Source organism: Panthera pardus, unplaced genomic scaffold, assembly GCF_024362965.1.
Source record: "Panthera pardus isolate Hobbes unplaced genomic scaffold, ASM2436296v1 HiC_scaffold_13, whole genome shotgun sequence".
Lineage (NCBI taxonomy): Eukaryota > Metazoa > Chordata > Mammalia > Carnivora > Felidae > Panthera > Panthera pardus.
In genome coordinates this window covers 7205364-7228471 of record NW_026526688.1, presented here as the reverse complement: position 1 = coordinate 7228471, position 23108 = coordinate 7205364, and the positions used below count along the sequence as shown (strand labels likewise).

At 45.8% G+C, this 23108-nt stretch overlaps 2 protein-coding genes across 2 annotated transcripts; both read left to right on the top strand.

The window, feature by feature from the left end:
* Positions 1–349: 349 nt before the first annotated feature.
* LOC109260746 (sperm-associated antigen 11B-like) lies at positions 350–5097 on the top strand. The gene is made up of 3 exons (XM_019439171.2): positions 350–637; positions 1679–1828; positions 4964–5097. The coding sequence occupies exons 1-3, from the start codon at positions 580–582 to the stop codon at positions 5095–5097; spliced, it is 342 nt and encodes a 113-aa protein (XP_019294716.2). The 5' UTR covers positions 350–579.
* Positions 5098–18836: 13739 nt separating this feature from the next.
* LOC109260747 (sperm-associated antigen 11A-like) lies at positions 18837–20539 on the top strand. The gene is made up of 2 exons (XM_019439172.2): positions 18837–18891; positions 20349–20539. The coding sequence occupies exons 1-2, from the start codon at positions 18837–18839 to the stop codon at positions 20537–20539; spliced, it is 246 nt and encodes an 81-aa protein (XP_019294717.1).
* The last annotated feature ends 2569 nt before the right edge of the window (positions 20540–23108 follow it).

Here is a 23108-nt window from a genome sequence, read left to right as displayed (position 1 = left end):
CAGAGATGAAGGAGAAGCAGAGGAAGCCAAGGAACGCGGGGAGAAAAGAACAGAAATGAAATCTGGAATGACTTTGAACGACCCACACAACTTCAGGAAATGACAGTTGTGAAAAATCAGGCCATCCCTGAAATGCCTGACGTTTTCCTGCCTGATTTTTTACACTGAAATAAATACATTCAGAAGCCAGGGTAGAAGCCGGACAACAGCCATATTTATGTCACCATTTCAATGCGCACCAGCGCTTTAATAGACTCTTGAGGAAGTTGGTTTTTTGTGTTAATGACGTTTGTTCTCTCTCTTTCCTCCTTCTGCTCCTCTTCTCTTCGTTCCGTCCTCTCTTAGTCACCAAACCCACCCAGGGCATTCAGGCATACTTTTTACTTCCTGAGGAAAATGCCTCCCATGTTTGTTCCGCTGCCCATGGGAAAATAACACACTGACTGTTCTCGGTGCCGAGAACACCGTTCCGGATTTCAGCTCTTCCCACCTACAGGCCCCCGCCCTGCAACTCAGGGCTATAAAGGGAGCCCTGCTGCCAGCCCCGGGACCTCCTCAGACAGCTGTCCCCTTGGTGACATGAAGCCATCCCTCTCTGTATTCCCCAGCTTCCTCCTTGTGGCTCTGCTGTTTCCAGGTAAATGGGAAATGTGACCTCGTCCTGGGGACTGAGACTCTCTGCAACGGTCACTTCAGGCGGGGCGACCAGGCAGGGCGTCCAGGTGGGGCGTGAGACACTAAGCCCACAGGTGCATTTCCTGGTGGGGTTCTCAGGCAGCAGTCTCTTGATGGGTTTGTCAGTGACCCCTTGAATGTGCTGATGGCCCTGGCTCCCCAGCAGACAGGGTCCTGACCCTGACCACACTTCCTCAGCCTTTTAATATTCACCTGCTCCTTACAGAGAAGGCAGCCTGCATCATAAATGATCCTGTTAGGGAGTCTCACTCAACAACTATATTGGGGCACACTCATTGGGGACACTCATTGGCTTCCAGGTGGCCTCCACTGCCGGCCCTCTTCAGTCCTCACTCACCTCTCCCTCTCCTCTCTCTCTCCCTTTCTCTCTCCCTCTCCTTCTCTCTCTCTCCCTTTCTCTCTCCCTCTCCTTCTCTCTTTCAGTCTATCTCTCATACTCTCCCTCTCCCTCTCTCCCTCCCCCCCTACACACACACACACACATTTGCCCTGCTTCCAACCCATTCCATGCCATTCTCTATTTGCTCACTCTCTTTCTTTACAGCTTTACTGAGGTACACTTATTATTCCAAAACCCACACATAGTTACTGTGAACAGTTTGATGAGTTTGGACATTTGCAAACACTCCAGGTACCAACACTATAGCCAAGGTAAGAGCCACCCACAACCCCTCCCAAAGTTTTCTTCTGTCCCTTTATGGTGGTGTTATTTTGTGATGAGAACACTTAAAAGATCTATCCTCTGAACAAACTTTGAAGTGCACAATACCATACTGCTACCTGTAGGCACAGTGCTTCACAGCAGATCTCTGGACTGCGGCCATGTTACAGGACTGAAACTTTGTACCCATTGAGCAGCAGGGACTCCCAGTCTCCCCCCAACCCTCCATTTTACCCACCCCTACAGTAAAGGACCTCATCCTCATGGGTCCTCTCAAAAGAGAGAGAGTTCTAAAAATGCTGCATATTTACTCGGAAACAGGACTATCCGGAGCCAGAAATGAGGACCTTCAAGGCACTGAGGGTCCCAGAGAACCCAGGGAAGAGTCTCCTGGACAAAGAACAAACGGGTCTCATTTGCTACACCACCAAGAGAAATGCCACATCTTACCGCGTACTCCCCCTTATGAGGGTAGGTGACTCCAGGAATGTTCAGTGAATGAAGAGATGGGAAGGGGTCTGTGCCTGTGGGGTAGGGGAGAGCTTCACCCAAACCTGAGACCCGGAGGATATGACATTGAGTAAGACACCCTCGTGCCCACTCCCTTGGCCTCGAGTTCCTTCAATCTAGGCATTTACTGAATACCTGCGAAGAGGGCGGGGTGACCTGTGAGCTCACAGGGAATGCCCCAGGGTGGGGTGTGCGGAGGATGGGGCACTGGTCTGAGGAACACAGGCATGACAAAGCCAAAGAGCCCTCAGCCGCCTTTCTGGTCGGTCCTCAACCCCCACGTGGAGCCTGAAAGCAATCTGGAAGGACCTAGAGAAGACCGTCATTTCTAAGATGCTTCCTTAGTCCCAAACTCTTTCCTGACCCTGAGTCAGGGAACAAGAGGCTGGACACTCAGTGGGCAAGAGCAGGGAACACATGAGGGTGTTGGCAGACGGAAGCCAGGAATTCAGATCCTGCGACATTATTCCCTGCATCGTCCTCTCCTCTCTTCAATCCCTTTGGAGGGGGGCTCTGGGCTCCCAGGGGACCCACTCCCAGGTTCTCCTCCCAAGGGAAGGTGAAAAGACAAAATGGTGCTTGCACAACAATATAAACAACACGAGGTGTGTGTCACTTATCCTAACTGTAGATCTATGACACGGGGTCATTCCCATTTGATTCATGAGGGCGTTGGGGAGATTGGTCCACATTTGTCCAAAATAACGTGTCTAAGATTGTGCGGCTGGCAAATGGCAGTCAAGAGTGGAAACTTCAAGAATATAAGCAAGACTTCCAGGGCTGTTGTCCAGGAAGAGGTCTCAGTCCACTCCTTTTAAGACATACCTGTTTCTTTCTCCCCGAAACCCTGCCCTCGCTTCCTGCCTACGCTTCTCCGTGTGCATCACTCTTGAATTTTTTCTTGCCTTCCCCACCTGTGATTTCCGTCCTTAGCGCGCAGCCTCCCTATGTTCAGACTGGCCCTGATGGGCATCTGCTCCATCCCAGTGCCCCACACAGAGTGCAACCTTGTGACCGGGCATCACTGACCACTGCCATCTCATTCCCCAATTCAGAGAAGAAGCAATGAAGACAGAGAATTTCCTCCATAATAAGTATTTTTGCAACACAATTTTCCAAAGCATTTTTATTTTCCTACTGTTTTTTCTACTTCCTATTGCATTTGAGTCTACTGGAGAAATACTCTTTATGAAGAAAATTCTCTCCCTAATGGCTTCTCCTCTGAATTGGGGAAGGACTCTCATTACTTCCTGTATTAACATTATACCTCAATCTGTGTCTAGAAATGCAGTATCTCAAAAGTATGCCTGAAAAATAAACAACTAAGAGAATACACCCTAAAATGCTCACCCAGCTGTACAAGTCTGTGTTGGTCTGGCACTACGCTGGGTTAACCCACATTTTCCACCATTACACCGCTGTGGTCCCCAAGCCATGAGGTGACTCCTAGAAAATGCTCTGCTCTTTCGTGTCCTCGCACAACCCTGTGGAGCACAGCTAGCTTTAGTTCAAGACCCCATTTCGACGCTACATTTAACACCCATTTAAAATTGATAATCTCTGTGACCTTATTTGGCTGTTCTCTACGTTCCCAAATCACTCTGTGCAGACTCGACTGTGGATGGATTATACTGAATTTAAATACATGGTTACGTGTTTGTTTCCCAGCTGATTCAGAGAATGCCCCCCTCCCCTGACCCTGTTATGGCACACTAAAATGTCCTACATCATTCAGCCTTGAAGGAATGAGCAAGTGAGTTAATTTACTGAGTGAATAAACATCTGTAGGGCCCCCCATCTGTTCTATTTTTGTCTTTCTCTCTTTCTAAGATTACCCCCTTTCTCTCTCAAAAGTTATTAAATTTCTGTATATAACGGCATGTTTAAGAAAGTACAAAAATAGGATTTTCAGCTGGGATTCAAGGTACTAGTGAGTCGGGAGGCAGACCACTCTGCACAGAGGAGGTAACCAAAATGCAGCGACACAAGCCTTAAATCCTAGGGTGACTGGCACATGGAGAGGCCACTCCTTCTCCAGAGGGCAAAGGGCTGGGGGTCTTGCTCCCAAATGGAGCCATGGGTTTCTTTTTTTTTTTTAATTTTTTTTTTAACGTTTACTTATTTTTTGAGAGAGAGACAGAGAGAGAGCTGGGGAAGGACAGAGAGAGAGAGAGGGGGGGAGACACAGAATCTGAAGCAGGCTCCAGGCTCCAAACTGTCAGCACAGAGCCTGACACGGGACTCAAATTCACGAGTGTGAGCGGGGGAAGGGGCAGAGAGAGAGAGGGAGAGAGAGAGAATCCCAAGCAGGCTCCACGCTGTCAGTGCAGAGCCCGATGCAGGGCTCAAACTCACGAACCGTGAGATCATGACCTGAGCTGAAAACCAGAGCCGGGTGCTTATCCGACTGAGGCACCCAGGCGCCCCACTTTTTCTTCCTAACACTTGCCCCTTGCCTTTTCTATCAATCGTCTTCATAATATATAATTTAAGACAAAAATTCATCTTTACTAACCGCAGGGCTTGAAACGTAGAGTGAGGGAGCAAGTTCACATTCCTCAAGTAAACTGGCACATCTCACAGGCACAAGACAGTCTTCCAGGCGCTTCCCCAGAATGAGGCGGAACTAGAAGTCATTTTCACTTTCAAAATCTGCCCTTGGCTACCTCTCATCTCCCTTACAGAGATGGCTCCCACCTTCCTCGCAGGACCATCCCACTGAAGTCTGCACTTGGGAGGGCTGTGTCACTCGTCAGTCAGCCTCGCAGAGCCCTTCCGTGTCCCCTTGCATAACATCCTACATTGTTGAAAGTGGAACATTTATATCGTGATACATCTCTTACCGTGTCTCTTTCCAACTGCCTCTGACCCGGCAACTTGTTTCTCAGGGAGAGTAGAGGTGGCTTTCAAGCCAGAATCAAGGATCTGATTTGTACACTCTCAGGCTGACTACAGGGAACTGTGAGCGCTCACATACAAAAGAAACCTGTTTCCTACCTACGGGCAACCTCCGCTGTGTCCCTTTGGACTCAGATGATCCCTGTTCGAGTCTGGAGATGGTCTTAAGAGGCTAATGTCGGATCTCTCTTTATACAGAACCGGAACCGGATTTCAAAGTGGTCAACTGCAAGAAAAGTGAAGGCTACTGTCAAGAATACTGTAATTATATGGAAACACAAGTGGGTTACTGCTTTAAAAAGAAATACGCCTGCTGTTTACATCAGAACTGAACTTGCTGACACAGAAGCCAGAGTTTGGTCCCCTCGCCAGCTCTCTGGGTCCTGTCCCTAACGCAGACATAGGAGTTTTTGGAGAAAGGACTGAGCATGGGCTAGCTGAGGTGTTGTCATCTGAGCTGGAGAGTTTCGGCACGTTATTCCAACTAAAAGAGAGATGAAAACCCACTACACCTGCCCTTAGAGAAAGTGACTTAGCCTGACGTGGACAAAATCCTCAAAAATCAACAGTTTTTGCTAGTAGATGTGGATGTAATAAACTTTCACAAGAAAGCATTCAAGTCATTCCTTCTCTTGTTTAAAAAAAAATTTTTTTTGAGGGGGCGCCCGGGTGGCTCAGTCGGTTAAGCCATGACTTCATCTCAGGTCATGATCTCACGGTTCGTGGGTTCAAGCCCCGCATCGGGCTCTGTGCTGACAGCTCGGAGCCTGGAGCCTGGAGCCTGCTTCAGGTTCTGTCTCCCTGTCTGTCCCTCCCCTGCTCTCACTCTGTCTCTCTCTCAAAAATAAACATTAAAAAGAAATTAAAAATAAAATAAAAATAAAAATATTTTTTGAGGAGCGCCTGCGTGGCTCAGTCAGTTAAGCATCTGACTCTTAATTTTGGCTCAGGTCATGATATCATGGATCATGATTCCAGCCCCGCATCGGGCTCAGCCCTGACAATGCAGAGACTGCTTGGGATTCTCTCTCCCTCTCTCTACCCATTACCCCCTCTCAAAAAATAAATAAATAAACATTTAAAAAAGAGAGAGAAGGGGCGCCTGGGTGGCTCAGTTGGTTAAGCGTCCGACTCTCGATTTTGGCTCAGGTCATGATCTCATGGTTCCATGAGTTCAAATCCCACATCAGGCTCTGTGCTGACAGCTTGGAGCCTGGAGCCTGCTTCAGATTCTGGGTCTCCCTCTCTCTCTGCCCCTCCCTTGCTCATGATCACTCTCTCTCTCTCTTTTTCAAAATTAAACATTAAAAATTTTTTTTAAAAAAGAGAAAAATATTTTTGAGTACCTATTTTGTTCCTGGGCACTGAGAAATGTAACAAATTGGAAACATGAATATGTGAGAAACACAGCCAAATAAATTTAAAAAATAAAATGCCACACATTTTATCATGTAAATATATCCAAGGCAATATTTGGAGCAGATAAATATAAGAGATTTAAGAAAGGATTCCTGGGGAAATTCGAGCAGGGTTTTGGAGGATGAGTAGGAGTTTGTTAAGCAAAAGAGAGAGGCAGAGATTCCCAGGCAAGGGGTACAGTTTGCAGAGAGGCATGAAGGTGTGAAAGAATGGTTTGCTAAGCAAATGGTGAGAAGTTCAGCATCACTATGAAAGAGACGGATTGATTACAAGTCTCAAATGAGGAGCGTGCAGGAAAATGGTGAGAAGTTGTCAAAGAAAATAAATATGATGCTCCAGATCTCAGCTGCTAAACAAGAGGGGGTTATCAGGTACCTCCAGAGGAGTGACACCATCATAGTTTCAATTTTAGAATGTTCCTTCTAATGAAAGACTTGGGGGTGGATTAGAAATGCATGAGACCAGAAGCAGGAATACCAGGTAAGGGCTGATGGCAACTGTGGACATCCAGAACAGCCATTCAGCGACCAAGGTGGAGATGATGGCTAGGAAGGGGAAAGAACTGGGTCCCCGATGACGTGGGGTTCTCAGGTTTGGTGACAGAGAAGAAGGAAGGGCATGGGACAGAAAAGAACGGTTAACTGAGGCAGCTCACACAGGACAAGAGAGAGCAGGAGGGACATGGACAAGACCAGGTTGGCTCTGGACACGTTGTACTGGATCAGGCATTCAGGACACCCCGCAGGGGCGTGAAGGGACCCATGCGGATTCCGGGAGAGGCAGGGAGACAAGAAATCCGAGTGGAAGGCTAGCAATCCTTCGTGAGGGGCAGCTTTCGGGGCAGCAGAAGGACCTGGCTGAGTGATGCTAACAGTTCAGGGAGGCACAGAATGGGGGAACCACTGTAGCACTCGGCGGGGGCTCTGGGAGGGGACGTGAGACAGCGTGGGTCTAGAAGATGAGCACGGGAAAGGGGGTGGGTCGTCCTGCAAAGGAAGGTGGGCCCGGACAACAAGCAGGGACCCCGGAACAAAGGCAAGGATGCCTCTGCCCCCACGTTGTCTCCGTTCCGTCCGGTTGAGGGACATGGGCCGGAGACGGGACTCCACTAGGAACACAGCCTCGGGTATTTAATGCCAGCGTCTCCTAAGCAGTGAGAGCAAACATTTACTCAAGGAGCCTTTCATTTTTGCCTTTGGCGTAAGAGACAGAATAGTGATTAAGTATGAAATCGAGAAGGGGGGAAGGTGTATGTGTGAGGAGTTTGTAAAGGAAACAGAATGTTGGGGTGGCTGAGAGGGAGATAGGGAGCGTTGGTGCCCTCCCTGCAAATACACGTCTAGCGTGTCACCTTTCTCCTTAAATCTCTCTACTGGGGCCGCTGTTTCCATTCACTCATTCACTCATTCATTCATTCACTCATCCATTCACTCATTCACTCACTCATCCATTCACTTATCCATTCACTCATCCATCCATCCATTCATTCATTTACTCATTCATTCACTCATCCATCCATTAGTTCGTTCACTCATCCATTTGTTCACTCATCCATTCATTAATTCGTTCACTCATCCATTAATTCATTCACTCACTCACTTGTCCATTCAACACATATCTAGTAAGCATCCACAGCAGCCCAGGCATTGTTTTGGGTACCAGAAGTCCAGCGATGAACAAAATCTCTGCCCACACTCTACCAAGAGAGACAGACAATAAGCATGACAGGTGAGTAAAATGTATGATGTATTAAAGTGATAAATGACATGGAATAAGAAAAATCCAGGAAGGGATGACACCTTGTCAGGCAGGGGCTTGGGGCTGGGTGCGGGAGGTGGGGGAGCCTCCCTGGGTACAGGCAGAGAGTGGCGGGGGGTGGGGGGGCAGGCCCTCTGCATTTGGCGGGTGGAAGGCATCCCAGGGGGAAGAGAGGACAGTGCCAGTGCCCCAGGGAGGCAAGATGCTGTATGTGTTTGTGGAGCAGCAGGACGAGGCCAGTGTGACTGCAGCAAAGGGAACTAGGGAGCTACAGTCGGCTGTGAGGCCAGAGTGGTAGCAGCGTTAGGTAACGAACCCAGGGGTCCCAGCAAGATTTGGGCTTTCTCTTTGAGGAAGATAGGAGGCCATCTGTAGTTTCTTCGTCGTGTTTCTGTACTTATAAGAGCATTTTATTAACACCACTGGGAATAAAGGGTCAGCGTCAGACCTGGGCTTTCCTGGGAAAATGAACTTACAACTCTCTTCAATCTCATGAGATGAAAATGTGCAAACAGTATTTTCTGTCCCCTTTGGTTGAGTGAAAGTCACCCTGCATGAAGACCTACTGTGTCCTGGGAGTCTACTGACTGTGCCTACTGCTGGTGGCTCAGAAGTACGTTTATTATGACCTTTCCAAATTTTCATTTGTCACGTGGGTATTGGTGGATGGCAGGAGTCCCCATGCCTGGTCCTTTACCCTTGGTCCTCACTGGGATTCTGCTCCGGGGGCTTCTAATCATTCCCCGAATAATGGGAACTTAAAAAAAAAATCTCTACTCACTAGATTCATAGTGAAGCAATAGCAGAATTTGCCATGAAATATGCCTAAGTGGTGATTGTTTTTGGGCTCAAGGTGATTATTAGTAAACTGTTTATAACCCATGTTACAAAATTTTGAATCCATCATTCCTTCTACACCTTTCTTTACCTTTTATGAGTCAAGAGTCCTCTGCTCATCACAAGGAAAAACCCATTTTATTCCTTTTCTATCTCCTTTTTTTGGGTGGGGGGGGGAGTTGTCTATATGAGATGATGGATGTTAACTAAACTTGTGGTAATTATTTTATGGTATATGCAAGTCAGATCATTATGCTGTACACCTTAAATTTACACAGTGCTCTGTATCACTTATGTCTCAAAACTAGAAAGAGGGAGAAAAAAAGATCATCATTTCTGATGTCAATGATATCTCAATAAAACAAGAAAACAAAGAAAGGAGATGTTATGTCCTCAAAAAAAAAATCCTTTGGAGCACTTGGGAGGCTCAGTCAGTTGAGTGTCCAACTTCAGCTCAGGTCATGATCTCAGTTCACGAGTTCAAGCCCCCCATGGGGCTCTGTGCTGACAGCTCAGAGCCCAGAGCCTGCTTCGGATTCCGTGTCTCCTTCTGTCTCTGACCCTCCCCTGCTCGCACTCTGTCTCTCTCTCTCAAAAATAAACAAACATTAAAAAATTAAAAAGAAAATCCTTTGCGAGATTGTTGTGTCTGGGTTCCAGCTGGGTTACGATAAAGATTCCACAGCTCATGTAGACCACCGAATTCCCAGCGGTGCATAGAGTGGTGCATAGACCTCCTCCCAGAGTGCTGCCTTTCCAGACTTCTTTCTGGATAAACGTATTCCATACTTAACTCACACACAGACACACTCACACGAGGCTGATACTCAGGGACAGGGCATGTATGGTGAAAACTAGTACTTACATACAAACCCGGAAGCATTGCCATTGACTCAGTGACTCAGTTATTCTGCTTCGCAGAAACAACTGACTCTTCGATGGGTGCAAAGTTATAGTTATGCAAAATGAGTAAGTCCTAGAGATCTGCTGTACAACATTGTGCCTGTGGTTAAAATACTGTATTGTGCACTTAAACATTTCTTAATAGGAGTATGTCTCATGGTGAGTGTTCTTATCTCAGTTGAGAAAAGGTAAATGTTCTCAAGAAATAACAAAAATGTTTTGGGAAATTTTTTAAATAAATCTAAATTTCAAACTAGAGCACTTATCAAACTACGGTATATCTACTTAAGGGATGTTATATATCCCTTAGGTATAATAAACACAAAAGCAAATAAAAAACATAAAATGCATAAGATAAAGATTTCAAGGCAATTTTCTATCTTGGAAAATACAAGATACAAATTTTCATATATCTGATGTAAAATTAATTGGCCAAAGTATGTCTGAAAGAAAACAAAAGATTTTAGGTTCCAATGTTAAGATTATTGGAGATTTTTAATTATTTTATCTTTGAAAATACCCTGTCAAGTTACTGCATAACTCTTAAATTTTATTTTTTTATTTTTATTTTTTTAAATTTTTTTTTTCAACGTTTTTTATTTATTTTTGGGACAGAGAGAGACAGAGCATGAACGGGGGAGGGGCAGAGAGAGAGGGAGACACAGAATCGGAAACAGGCTCCAGGCTCCGAGCCATCAGCCCAGAGCCTGACGCGTGGCTCGAACTCACGGACCGCGAGATCGTGACCTGGCTGAAGTCGGACGCTTAACCGACTGCGCCACCCAGGCGCCCCGAACTCTTACATTTTAAATATGCACTCAAAAAGACAAATAAATGTGCCTAAGGATAAATATGTATGTATATAAATGAAGGCATACTTTGATTGTAGGCAAAGACGCTGCATCAAGAAAGTCCTAAATCTAACATAAGAACTTCTGGGTATTAAGACTATAAAACATTCAAGCATGTTACCCAAAGAGATCTTGGGATTCAGAAGAATAAGGTCACAACTGATATTTTTCTACCATGTGCGGTAATTTTTACAGTCCCCCTTGGAGACAACGGAATGAGCCCCGTGGCCCCTCAAGGCAAGTTCCAGTCAGCAGCTCTGTCACACTTGCTTTGTTCTTTTCACAGAAGTCTGCTTAATGCAGGATGCTGAGGATGGGAGGCTTTATGGACACCAGCTGTACCCCTGGTGGGAAGAGACCCTTTAGCCAGAAATTGCTTTAGGTCCTTACAGGGCCAGTCATACCACGCCTGGCTGCCTCCATGTCTGCCCTCCACGCCCACCTTCCACACACAGTGTCCTGCCTCGCACTGCACCTCCGGACCTTCCAAGAGCTTTGATCCCTGTGACCCATCCATCCCCCCGGGGTGACCCTTCATGGAGGAATCTATTTTCTCCTCCATACCCCTGGTCTGCTGGGGCGGGGGCCAGGTGGACAGGCTCAGTCAATCAAATCCCCATTTCGCTTCCTTGACTTTAATAACAGCCACACCTAGTTTTTTCTACCTGTCCACGCGGGTGGTGGTCACTACACCTTGCAGGCTTGGACTGACTCAGTTTATCTCTTGGGTTACAGGAAAGTACCTTACTAGACCCAGGGAGTCCCCTTGTTGTAAAAACAAAAATTAAAATTAGTATGTCCAAATGAAGGGAAACTGAGATCATTAACACTGTGTCTGCCTCTTTCTTGATAGACCAAAACAATTCCCGGGGGTCAGATGACTAACATTAGCATTACCTATGAGGACAGCAGGGATAGGGCTGTATCCTGGCTGCGGGGAAATGACATCAAGCCCAGGTGGGAGGCAGAGGGGTCTGAAAAAATGTCTCTGTTAGGTCTAAATGCAACTCTCGTGCTCTACCGACTGAGCCAGCCAGGCAGTGGATGCTGCAGTTAGGCATGAGGCTTTCAGGAGAGCAGGGAAGTGTCAGTCTGTTTTCCCCCTTCTGTCTGCTTCCTATGGACCCCCTCTGTGATTTGCCTCCACTCTGCTCTTCTTTTCTCTGGGGGCTCTGAGAACATCCTTCGAGAATCACTGCTGCCTCCTACCTATCTATCCAAGGCACCTGTAATGGGCACGTTATGATTCCTATTTCATTTAAGACAAAATAAGCATAGAAAGTTAAGTGATCCAACCCAAATGGCGATCAGACAACATATCCAGGTTGCTAACCGAGTTCGCTTCAAGCCAGAAAAGTCCAAGTGTGGGCTTTTTTTTTTTTTGTCTTACACGACACTTACATTTCTAAGAGAACACACCTTTGTTTCTCAGAATGTCTTCTTGGCCACAACCTCAGAAAGATGGACACTGGCCAGGACAGGGGCTCAAGCTCTGGGGAAAGGCACTTTCCTTGCAAAGGCATGTGACTCTGTGAGTCCCAGATGCCAACAGACGTGGGTGTGCGAGCAGAGGAAATCACACTCACCAGGAATGCTGATACTTGGGTTCTAGACCCGACTCTAGTCAATAATTGTGTTGACGCTTTGTGCAACTCCTGATGAGTACAGGGGGCAAACGTGTCCTTCTAAACCCAAGCTCTTTGTGACAATCAATGAACTGTATTTGTAAGAACAAAAGTTAAAATTAGAATGTTCACATGAAGGGAAACCGAGAGCTATTTCTGTAAGTACAGTACCTCAGTAGACAAAGATGTGATTGCAGGAGGTTGGTCTCTCTCCTGTGATGAATTTATGGTGAGCCTGGAAAAGAAAAAAAGACCTATGAAGTCAACAAGATGAGAGTTTGGTGTAGGACTCTGGGAAAATGACGAATGTTCTCCCTGTCTTAGCCAAGGATCTGAGATTGTTAGCTGCACAGAGGGCTCTAATATAGAGGATCATAGGAAGTAAGTAAATAATTGATTTAGGACAATGGAAATAAATCCCCAAAGGAGTTGCTAGTGCCAGAAGGAAAGGAGGCTGGTGATGCTGATCAATCATCTTTTCTCTTTATTTGAAGCTACAGGAATAAAGACAAAAGGAAGACACGTGAGGAAGAGCCCATGAGGATTCTTGGATAAGAGGAAGTCAGTGGGAAGATCATTTCAAGGGGGTACTGTGGTAAGAATCATTAACCAAAGAATAAGAACCATTACCCCAGCCCAAATCGGGTGGTGGAGACCCCACTTATTTTTTCCCTTGGTCTAAACCCAAGGGCTGGGTTGACATTCAAGTGGCTGGAAACCAGGCACTTGGTGAGGCCTCTGATGAACAGTGATCCCAAATTGGACAATCAAGACACTCCCCTATTGCTTTTAGGGGAGCATGAGATGATCCCACTGGGATAGTGGAGGCTGAAAATTCTGTTTTATATCTCCAGGAATAAAAAGGAGGACATGAATCACAGTACATGGTTAAACAGACACATGGAGAGGAAGAAATGCTTCTATAAAGGTAAGGAGCCTGTCTGGTCCAAGGAAACATTAAGTACGAACATAAGTACAACTTTGAGAGGGGAAGGTGAATCAGCCAACTGCTGTCTGCTCTTCGCTAGGGGATGGAACTTCTGGAATCCACAGAATTGCAAAGACATAGAGTCTTGACCTTTAAAGGGCACAGCCATGCTTTGGCCCCCAGGACATATGAACGTGGGTCTGAACACAGCAAATTGAAAGGAAGAAACTGACATCTGCCATTCTTCTTGGGGAAAAAAAAGGCAAAGTAGTACGGAAACAAACGTAAATTTTATCATCTTTTCAGGACCAGCATTTGGATGAAATATTTTCTGACTCCCTGAATATTTCAGGGTGATTTTCTCCTTTTCCCACGCAAGATAATCAGCCATGAAACCAAATCCTTTCAACACAGTTTTTCCCTTAAAATCTCAAAGGTGTCTTTCCCCGTCTGACATCTAGTGTGGACTAAAATACACGAGACAGGTCTGTTTTTGTTCTTTTGCAGGATGCCTGCTTTTTTGTAGTTTTTTTTTTTTCCTTTATTCCTCAAACATTTTATTTAAATACTGCAATTCTCATTTCATCTGAAAAATTTGTAAGCCCTACTAACTGGCTTATTCTGATAATTTTCTAATTTATAAACAATTTTAAAATTGTATTTTAACATTAGTTCTTTTAAAGAAGGGGAAGGTGGGGGGGGGGGGATGGGACAAATAGGCAAAGGAATTAAGAATTCACTTATCACGATGAACATATGGGATTGCTGAATCACCTGCACACGAAACTATTATAACACTATATGTTAACTATACTGGAATTAAAATATTTTTAAATAAAAATATCAAGAAATTTTTTTTTATTTTAAAAATAAAGCTATGGAAAGTGGTGAACCATATGGTCAAAATCAATTGTAAATGTACTGAGGCAGGAAAGAATTTGACGATAAGACACTAACAATTGTTAGGGAATAAAACATTGAGCCCAGGGCTAAGCAAGCATGCAATAATAATTCAGTAAGAGTCACTTCATTCTGCTGGTTTCCCCCATACATTTCTCACTAAAAATTAATTTGCCTTTAAAAATCTTTTAATCAGGGGTGCCTGTGGCTCAGTCGGTTAGGCGTCTGACTCTTGGTTTTGGCTCAGGTCATGATCTCATGGTTCATGAGTTTGAGCCCCATGTAGGCTCCATGCTGACAGAACAGATCCTGCTTGGGATTCTCTCTCTCTCTCTCTCTCTCTCTCTCTCTCTCTCTCTCTCTCTCTCTCTGCCCCTCTCCTGCTTGCGTGCTCTGTCTCTTGCAAAAATAAACATTAAAAACATAAGTTAAAAAAATTTTTAATTATATTGTCATAAGAACACTTCACATGCCTCTCAACAAATTTTAAGAGTACATTAATGTTGACTCTAGGTATAACGTTGTACAGCAGATCTCTAGAGTTGATTTATCGTGCTTAACCAAAACTTCATACCTATTGATCATTAATTAACCCCCATTTCTCCCTCCCTCCAACCTCCCATAGTTACCATTCCACATAATTTCTTCTTTGAAAAATTTCTGTTTTCCTTTCAGGGATCACATAGCCATGAGGTCGGCCCATTTGCCTTTCTGTGGTGCCTCATCTCCTCTGATAGCTTTCCTGCCTGTGTCTTTTTTCCCCCTCTGCCTGGAATGCCAACTCACATTTGACTCTCACACCATTAATTCAACTTCCAAAGTATCAACTTTGCGTCACCACCATAAACTTTTCTTTACTCTTCCAATTCATTTTTTTTTTTCATCTTAGCCTGCCATTCTATTTCACCTTGTTTGGTCCCTAGAGACCCTTGCTTCTAATTAGTAGATGCTAAGGCTTTTTGTTTTTTTTTTCAATATATGAGACAGAAGTGTCATCTGATTCCTGCAGTGAATCTTTTCCTGAAACGGCTGTCTTGCTTATCTTCCCAATAATATTCCCATATCTTTATTTTGTAGGGTTTTTTTTCTTACACTTTGTGTTGATTTCAATTCTCTCTCTCCTGGAAAACAGGTGAATTCATTCAACAGCAATTCACTGAGCTTCTATTGTATGACAACACCATTCTAGGTCCTAAAAATAAAGAACCAACCGCACAAAACCCTGCCTGAATGAAACTTACACTCTCATGGGATAAATAAGTCAGTGCAAAGAGTAAACAGCGTCACTCACTATTCGAGAGCAGTGGAACCCTATTTCAGAGTCACCTGGATGGCCGATGGATGGGATTCCTGGCCGAATTCTATCTAGTACTTTGTTTCGTGAAATAGACTGAAATGGTAAATCCAAACTCTACGACTCGTCAGGAAGCAACACCACTTTGCCATGGTTATCATTATTATTATTATTATTATTATTATTATTATTGTTATTATTATTTTCAGTGGCCATCCTAGTGCATGGGAAGTGGTGTCTCTGTGGTTCGGATTGCATTTCCCTAATGATTAATGACGGTGAGCATTTTCCATGTGTTTGTTGGACATTCGCACTTTCCTCTCTGGAGAAATGTTTATTCAAGTTCTCTGCCCATTTTTATATTTGATGGTTTGTCTAATCATTATGCAATTGTATCAAGGTTTTTAATAGATAAAAATGTTTTACCACTCTCAAATGTTTTCAAATCCATGAGCAACTTTCATCTGTCCTTAAGGCCATCTTCTATTATGTGGGTACCATGCACGCCAGAATAATTATCTTCTGTATTGGGACAAACTGACCTTCACGTCCTTTCAACCCTATGATTATAAGAACCAATGAGCCTATGACCAGATTAATGAGATTGTTCAATGAGTTTGATTTTCTAGTTGGTCTTCTGTTGGAATGGCATGTCTGATTCTCCAACGCTATTCACGAAATTCTTCCTTAAAGGTTGCATCTGAGTCTGTGACTTGGAAAACACAGATCTACATATAAAGGAAGAGGTGGGTAATAAACTCTGATACCATTCATTTATTTCTCTCCAAAATGAGCTAACTTTCCAACATAGCTCATAAAAGTTCCGAACTATACAGAAAACAATTTCCAAACTATAATTTCACGGCAATTTGAAAGCTGGCCGGGCTGCTAGAAAAAATATACCATCCACATACCTTAAATCTTTTCTAAATCAGGTAAACCTCAACAGCAAAAAGAAAACATACTTTTCATGGTTTCACCTACCAAGGTGACTTTTAAAAAATGACCCATACATTTGGATATATACATGATAGAATCTGTATTAAACAGTAACTCTTGTATCTTGTAGCTACACTTTGTCCATCCACAGAGGTGGATTCAGAATTACAATCATTCATTGGAAGTCTTCAACTTAGCCTGTGTTCTTGGTGTGGAAGCCAGTCTTCTCAAGGACAGAATTGAGATGCTTGTGCTTTTTTTACAATGGGAAAATCCAGAGATGTGTTCAGAACAAATGCTCCAGAGAAAAAGTATTACAGATTTTGACAGATTTCTTATTTATGTTTGACCCTCACACATACCCATCTTGGTATCTCTTTCATGATTGCTTCAGTCAGTCAGCTATAGGGTGACCCTTTTGTTGGCAAAGACAGAAAAGGACCTTTTAGCTCCCAAATAATTCCTCCTTAACTCCTATTTTCATAGGTGTTTTTACAAGGTACAGAAAGGCCAGTGAATCAGGGTATCCTTTGTCAGGACCCACTGTAGTGTCTTTGCTTAATCTTTCTAGTTCTGGAATGTCCAAAGTGACCTCCGGGTCCTCACCTCTTCTGTGCACCTGCATGGCTCAATGGTACCCTTGCTCACGTCCAGAAGTCCCAGGCCACCACCTGACTTCTCATCAAAATCCATTTTCTGAGTAAGATGCGTGTTCAGATATTGCGGTGAATGGCTTAAGTCAGGTGGGAGGCCACCTAAAAGAAATCATACATGCAGCTGTTATAAAAAAAATCAGGAAACTCTCCACACACCTAGTTAAAAAAAATCTCCAAGGTACATCATATAGAAAAGGCAAGTGCAGAGTAAAAAGTATAGTCTGTCATGATGTTTATCCAAGAAGGGGCATATAGACGCATCTCTGTTTATGTATACATGCAACATCTCTGGAAGGGTGGAGAAGAAACTGGTAACAGCTGTCATGAAAGCCTGGGAGGGGGAAGAAGATGGGAAGACTTCCTTTTCATTTCTTGGTAAGTGAATTTTAAGGGAAATAAGCCCAAGTGATACTGGGACCTAAGTCAAGTAGGTGCAGAATGAGTGGTTGCAGGGATGCCTGGGGCAGGGGGGTGGGGGGGGGGTGGGGCTCAGTCAGTTAAGCGTCCGACTTCAGTTCAGGTCATGGTCTTGTGGTTGGTGAGTTCAAGCCCCACGTCAGGCTCTGTGCCGACAGCTACCTGGAGCCTGCTTCGGATTCTGTGTCTCCCTCTCTCTCTGCCCCTCCCCCATTCACACTCTATCTTTCTCTTTCTCTTTCAAAAATCAATAAACATTCAAAAAAGTTTTTTTTAAATGTTGAGGATTCCAAAAAGCATTAAAAAGAAAAAAAGAATTAGTAGCTGCGGTAACTGGACATTTTAGCATCATCAGTTACAAAAAGCTGTGTGGAGAGCTGTCCTTCAGGGCCGCCTCTAATGCCATCCTCCTTATAAAGACTCCCCTCAGGTGAGGCACAGCTTCCCCGCACAGGCCAGTATAGCCATCGGCAGCGGGGGGAATCCCTGTGTCTCCTGCTAGGCTGCCCCCTCTTTTTTTTAAGTTTGTTTGAGAGAGAGAGAGAGAGAGAGAGAGAGAGAGAGAGAGAGAAAGGGGAGGAGGGAGGGGCAGAGAGAGAGAGACGGAGAGAGAGAATCCCAGGCAGGCCCCGTGCTGTTGGTGCACAGCCACAGCCCGATGCGGGGCTGGAACTCACCAACCTTGAGATCATGACCCGAGCCTGTATCAAGAGTCGGATGCTTAACCGACTGAGCCACCCGGGTGCCCCTAGGCTGCTTGCTCTTCAAGTCAAGACAGCTTCGCGGAATGAGAAAAGAGTCTACCCTCTTTACCCAGGGTAGACAACTTCCTGACTTTTAACACATCAGTTAGACTTGCCCCATTTAAAACAACAATACCGTACGTGGTATCTGGCTTAATTTTTTTTCATTCAGCACGTTTGTGAGGCACATCCATGTTGTAATCATCTGTGGCTGTTGTATGCTCGTCGCTGTGAGGGAATGCAGTATTTGCTTTATTACTGCGCTGTAATACACTATTTGGGTTGTCTTCTGTCGACAGTTGCAATGACGAGGCTACACTGAACGTTCTCGTACGTGTCTCTCGGTGCACACGGGGCTGCGTCTGTTGGGGATACGCCTGGGAGTACATTCGTGTGTCCAACTCACGCGTCCATACCGCCCAGGCAAAAGCTTCTCAAAGGCAGGAAACGTGTTCGCACATCCCCACCTCTGTCACCCGGCGCAGCACCTGCTGCCTAGTAACCGCTCGCCATTCGTGATTCTCTTTCCAGGGCACCCTCGGTGTACCAGGTCATTGGTCAAGCCCCGCTTCTCCCAATACCAAGAAGCCTGTCTATTTTTAGGCAGAAAGGAAGAGTATCCAGTACCCTCTGCCCACAGCTTTACTCAGTAGACCAGATAAATGTGCTCATTCCTGATAAGCATTGTTCCCCCAAACCTATAAATGTCCCATTTTTGTGTCCTCTCCCCTCCACTCCACTGTTTCATCGGCTTTGCTTTCCTGCAGAGGAGAGGTGGGAGAGCCGAGGGAACCTCAGAACATGAAGGTCCTCTTTCTTTTTGCTGTTCTCTTCTATCTGGTCCAAGTTAACTCAGGTAAATGTCTCCTGGCCAGTGCAGAAGGCTGCTCCAGGCTAGTAGAGGGGACCAGGGAAGGTAGGGCAGGAATCCCGTGGATGAGGGGGAGGAGTGTGGAGGGCTGGTGTGTCGGTGGGTTGTTAATGGGTGCAGGTGCGCCCCCTGGGGCTCAGCTCTGGATGTTTGGATCCTCCCTGTACAATACGGGTCCTATCACACAAGACAAAGGGGCACCTTTGCTCTGATACGAACTGGAAGCATTCACTGCAGTCTGGGGAAGGTTTCCAGAAGGAAATGACAGCCACATGAATTCACAGCTGGAAGGGACTGTGGATCTTCCGTGGCAGGACTGCACTCCACAGGGAGGGGAAAGCGAGCACCCAGGAAAGCCACAGAGTGTGGCTGTGCCCTCACCAGCTACGGTCTGGGCCGTCACTCACACCCATGCCAGTGTCCCTCCTGCTTCCCCAGGGCCTGTTCTCCATGACGACACTGACACAGAGCTGGTCAAGCACACAGTCCTGGGAGAAATAATCAGTTACTGGAGCAGGTGAGACTAGAATGCACATCTCCAGCTCCCTAGGCTCATGGTTCTTCTAACCTTCACTGATGTGGGGCCCCTCTCTTCACCACGACAGAGCTGAGGCGACACAGGGTCGTGGGGTGGGCCCCCATTGTTGCTGAGATATTGCACCAGGCTGATTTGTAAATCGTGCAACACTGTGGGCATGTTGTGGGTTTTGTTTGGTTTTTTTAGTCATGACAAGCAGTATCTAATAAGAACTTTCCTTCAACCACTTGTTCCCAAATAAGAAGTGCTTCCTTTTTTTTTTTTTTTATTGAGATACAATTGATACGTGATGAGATACGAGTTTCGGGTGTAATGTACAATGAGTCCTTGTTTATATATGTTGTGAAATGACCACCGCCAGAAGCCTAGTTAACATCCCTCACCGCACACACTTACAATTTGTTTTTCTTGTGACAAAGAGAAAAAACTTTCCATACGGGGTGGTGGTGCTTGATGTACAAGTTCACAAGTCGTGGTGAAGAAAAAGGCTTTTTTTCCTTTTTTTCATTGGAAAATACGAAACTAAAAACGGGGCCACAAGCTGAGCATCAGAACTATTCTGCTCTTCCGAGAGGCCAAGACCCATGCCTCCATTATTCCACTCTGTTTTCTGAAGCTTCCTTTCCTTTCTCCGAATGTGCTACTCCTGTCTGTCACCAGGAAGCTTGAGAGCCCTTTTATAAGAATAGAGGATAAAACACACACCCTCCTGGAAACATTCCAAGGTGTAGGTAGACTGTTCCTGTTTTAAAGCTAAGAAACCAAAACTCCATTAAACTGCCATTTGTCCAAAGACACTTCACTTTGGAAAAATACAGTAAATATTCAGGGTTGGGCTGTGGGCTGGGGTCTTCTTTCATTCTCTGGCTTATATGAATTCCATGTCTATTCTATTTACCACTATGGGATATTCCACCTGGAATTAGAGATGTTATCTGCCTTACACAACACGGAACCTGCAGACTTTTTTTCTGCCATTTTAGTGAGAAAAAGGCCGAGATCTGCTCCAATCCCTGGAACAGGTGCTGTGTACCAAGTACAGAGGCAGAAATAAGTAATAAACCGGAGATGGTTGGCAAAAAAAGAGAACCCTGAGACCTCATGTGTCAGCTTCTGGAAGGCAGGAGGGCTCTTGAAGTATCTCAAGGGCTCAGAAGAATGTGTGGCTTATCGAAGGTGCTCAATAAAAGTTTGTTGAATGAATCCAGCAGCAAGGGTGAAGGTCTGATAAAAGAATTTTCCTAAAATCTTGTCCACTTTACCTTCTCTTGTTTTTTTCTTAAAGAGTCTCAGAAATTTGTCCTAGCATACCTCCTGCTTCTCTTCCCGGGAGTGTCTCTCACTGACCCACAGACAAGGGTGAACCAGAAACCATGCTCCAAACTAATCTCATCCTCAGAGGGACAGGAATGCAGTCAACCTACTGGCCTCTTTCCCACGAAAGGCCATGTGCCTTCTCATCAAACCCAGCACCTGCCTCAACTTACATATTCCCAGGCTCTGACAAGCCTCATCCCCTTCTCCTAATCTCAAGTAATAATCACAACAGGTGATATGTAAATAGGAGTTTAGTTTGCAAGAACTAAACTCAACACTTACCCTTAGGTTATCCCACTTGATTAACCAACAACCTTACGGAGTTATGTATGAGCAGCTCCATTTGGGGGATGGAAGGGAAATGAAAGCCAGAAGGTTAAGCAGATTGCCCAGGTCGGCATTTCCTAAGAGGGATTCTGACATGCCCAGCCCAGCAAACACTCACTGCGCCGTGTTACTTCTAAAGAACCTATTTCTGAGCACCTGCGGCAAGGTAGAGCTTCTGTCCGCGAAGATTCCTACAACTCACAGCCCTTCGCTCTTCTCTGGATCCTGCTCACACGCGTTGTCTATACCACATCTCTGAGCCAGCCATCCCAAGAGTAGTGACTATTAATTACACGCAGGAAATGTCAGAAGATAATAAAGACAAATGTGCTGGTGTAGGAGACCCTGTGCCAAGCTTTTCCAGACTAATAGCTTAACAAGTTCCCTTGTTTGGGATTTCCTGCTCACAGCCTGAATCCAGTCTGCTCATGAATACACAGAACTTGAAGAGTTGCCTGGAAAATAAACTTAGGGGTTCCTGTCTCGATTCCCCGGTCAAGTTCCCATGAACATTTCATGTAATGCCTCGGGCCTCTCCCCAGGCTCTTCTAAACTCACCAGACAGACTTGTAGGAACCTCTCTTGACTACAGGCATCTCTTGACTCAGGGGGGACTGCAGCCCCCTTTCTCCCCAGGGCGCTGAGGACCTTTTCCAGGCCTGGTGTCAATGCCTGCCTAGGAAGGATGTGGACTCCACAGTTAGACTTTGCTCCCGTGAAACACAGCAAAGCTTCATGCTTCAGAAGACGCACTCTGCCAAGAGCACCATCACTCTGTGCCCAAAACTTGGCCACCAGAGAGCACCCAAATAATAAATACATAAATGAAGGAACGGGCCATTGCCCAGAACACTGGGGAACTGGGGTCTGGTTCCACCCCACGCACTGAGCAAGTACCATTAGCCAGCTAGTTTCTTTTCTTGGTCTCCTTTCCCTCAAAAATAAAATAAAGGAGCTGCCATAGACCTCTGAGACCCCATCACATCTCACCCCTGTCTGAGGGTAGAATTGTTACTTCACCTATGATCCTGGGGTGCGGGGTCTCCATCAAGTGAAGCAAGGACAGAGGACCCACCTCCCCTAACTTCCTCTGCAGTATTGTCACCGCAGAGCCTGATGGGAACCCACAGACGAGTCCAGGACTGGCCAGCAGGGGGGTTGCCCAAAGCCCTAAACCGGGCTGTTAACATTTTCCTAATGGAAACATTTTCTAGTGGACATTGGGCCTGGTCTGGCCTTCGGTGTGAAAAACGTTATCTTTGTTTTTTTTTTTTTTTTTAATTTATTTATTTTGAGAGAGAGAGAGAGAGAGAGAGAGAGAGAGAGCGAGCCCCAGAAGGGGAGGAGCACAGAGAGGGGGAGAGAGAATCCCAAGCAGGCTCTGCATCCTCAGCGTGGAGCCCCAGGCGGGCCTCTGAAATGTTGAACAAACTGCGTCATCTCCGCGGTACTTTTTGAAATTGCCCAGTTGTACACGCTCCTAAAGAGCTCCCGAATCGTTCTAAGATGATGTGAACCCCCACCAAACGCTATTTCGCAAAGCCAGAACCGGCCTCGGCAAGGCGGGCAGCCTGTCGATACCAGGAATGACCGCTAGAGGGCGCGCCGCCGCCCTCAAGGCGAGAGCAAACCCGGTTTTGATCAGGGGTCTGAGCTGCTCCAACAAAGCAGCAGGTGGGAATCCAACCCGGGCTGAGAACAAAGGGAGCCTGGATTACCAACGCTTCTAGCCTGCATTTCTTGGCATTAAGTAATTATAGTGCCTCATGCATTTCTGCCCTAGAGTGCCACTGCAGGTCTGTGGGAGGCCTGCTCCGAGACTGCCTCCCCCAGGGTTTATTGGAGCCACTCGGGTAGGATTGTAAGTGCACATACAAATAGAAAGGGGTGCTGGACTTCACTGCATCCTGCCTCTGGGTCCCAGATCTATTGCAACCTGGGGATTCACCTGCCCCGGCCTTGCTCTGAGGCACCTGCATCACACAGCCAGGGGCAGCCTGGAGGAGGTGTGGGCAGACCC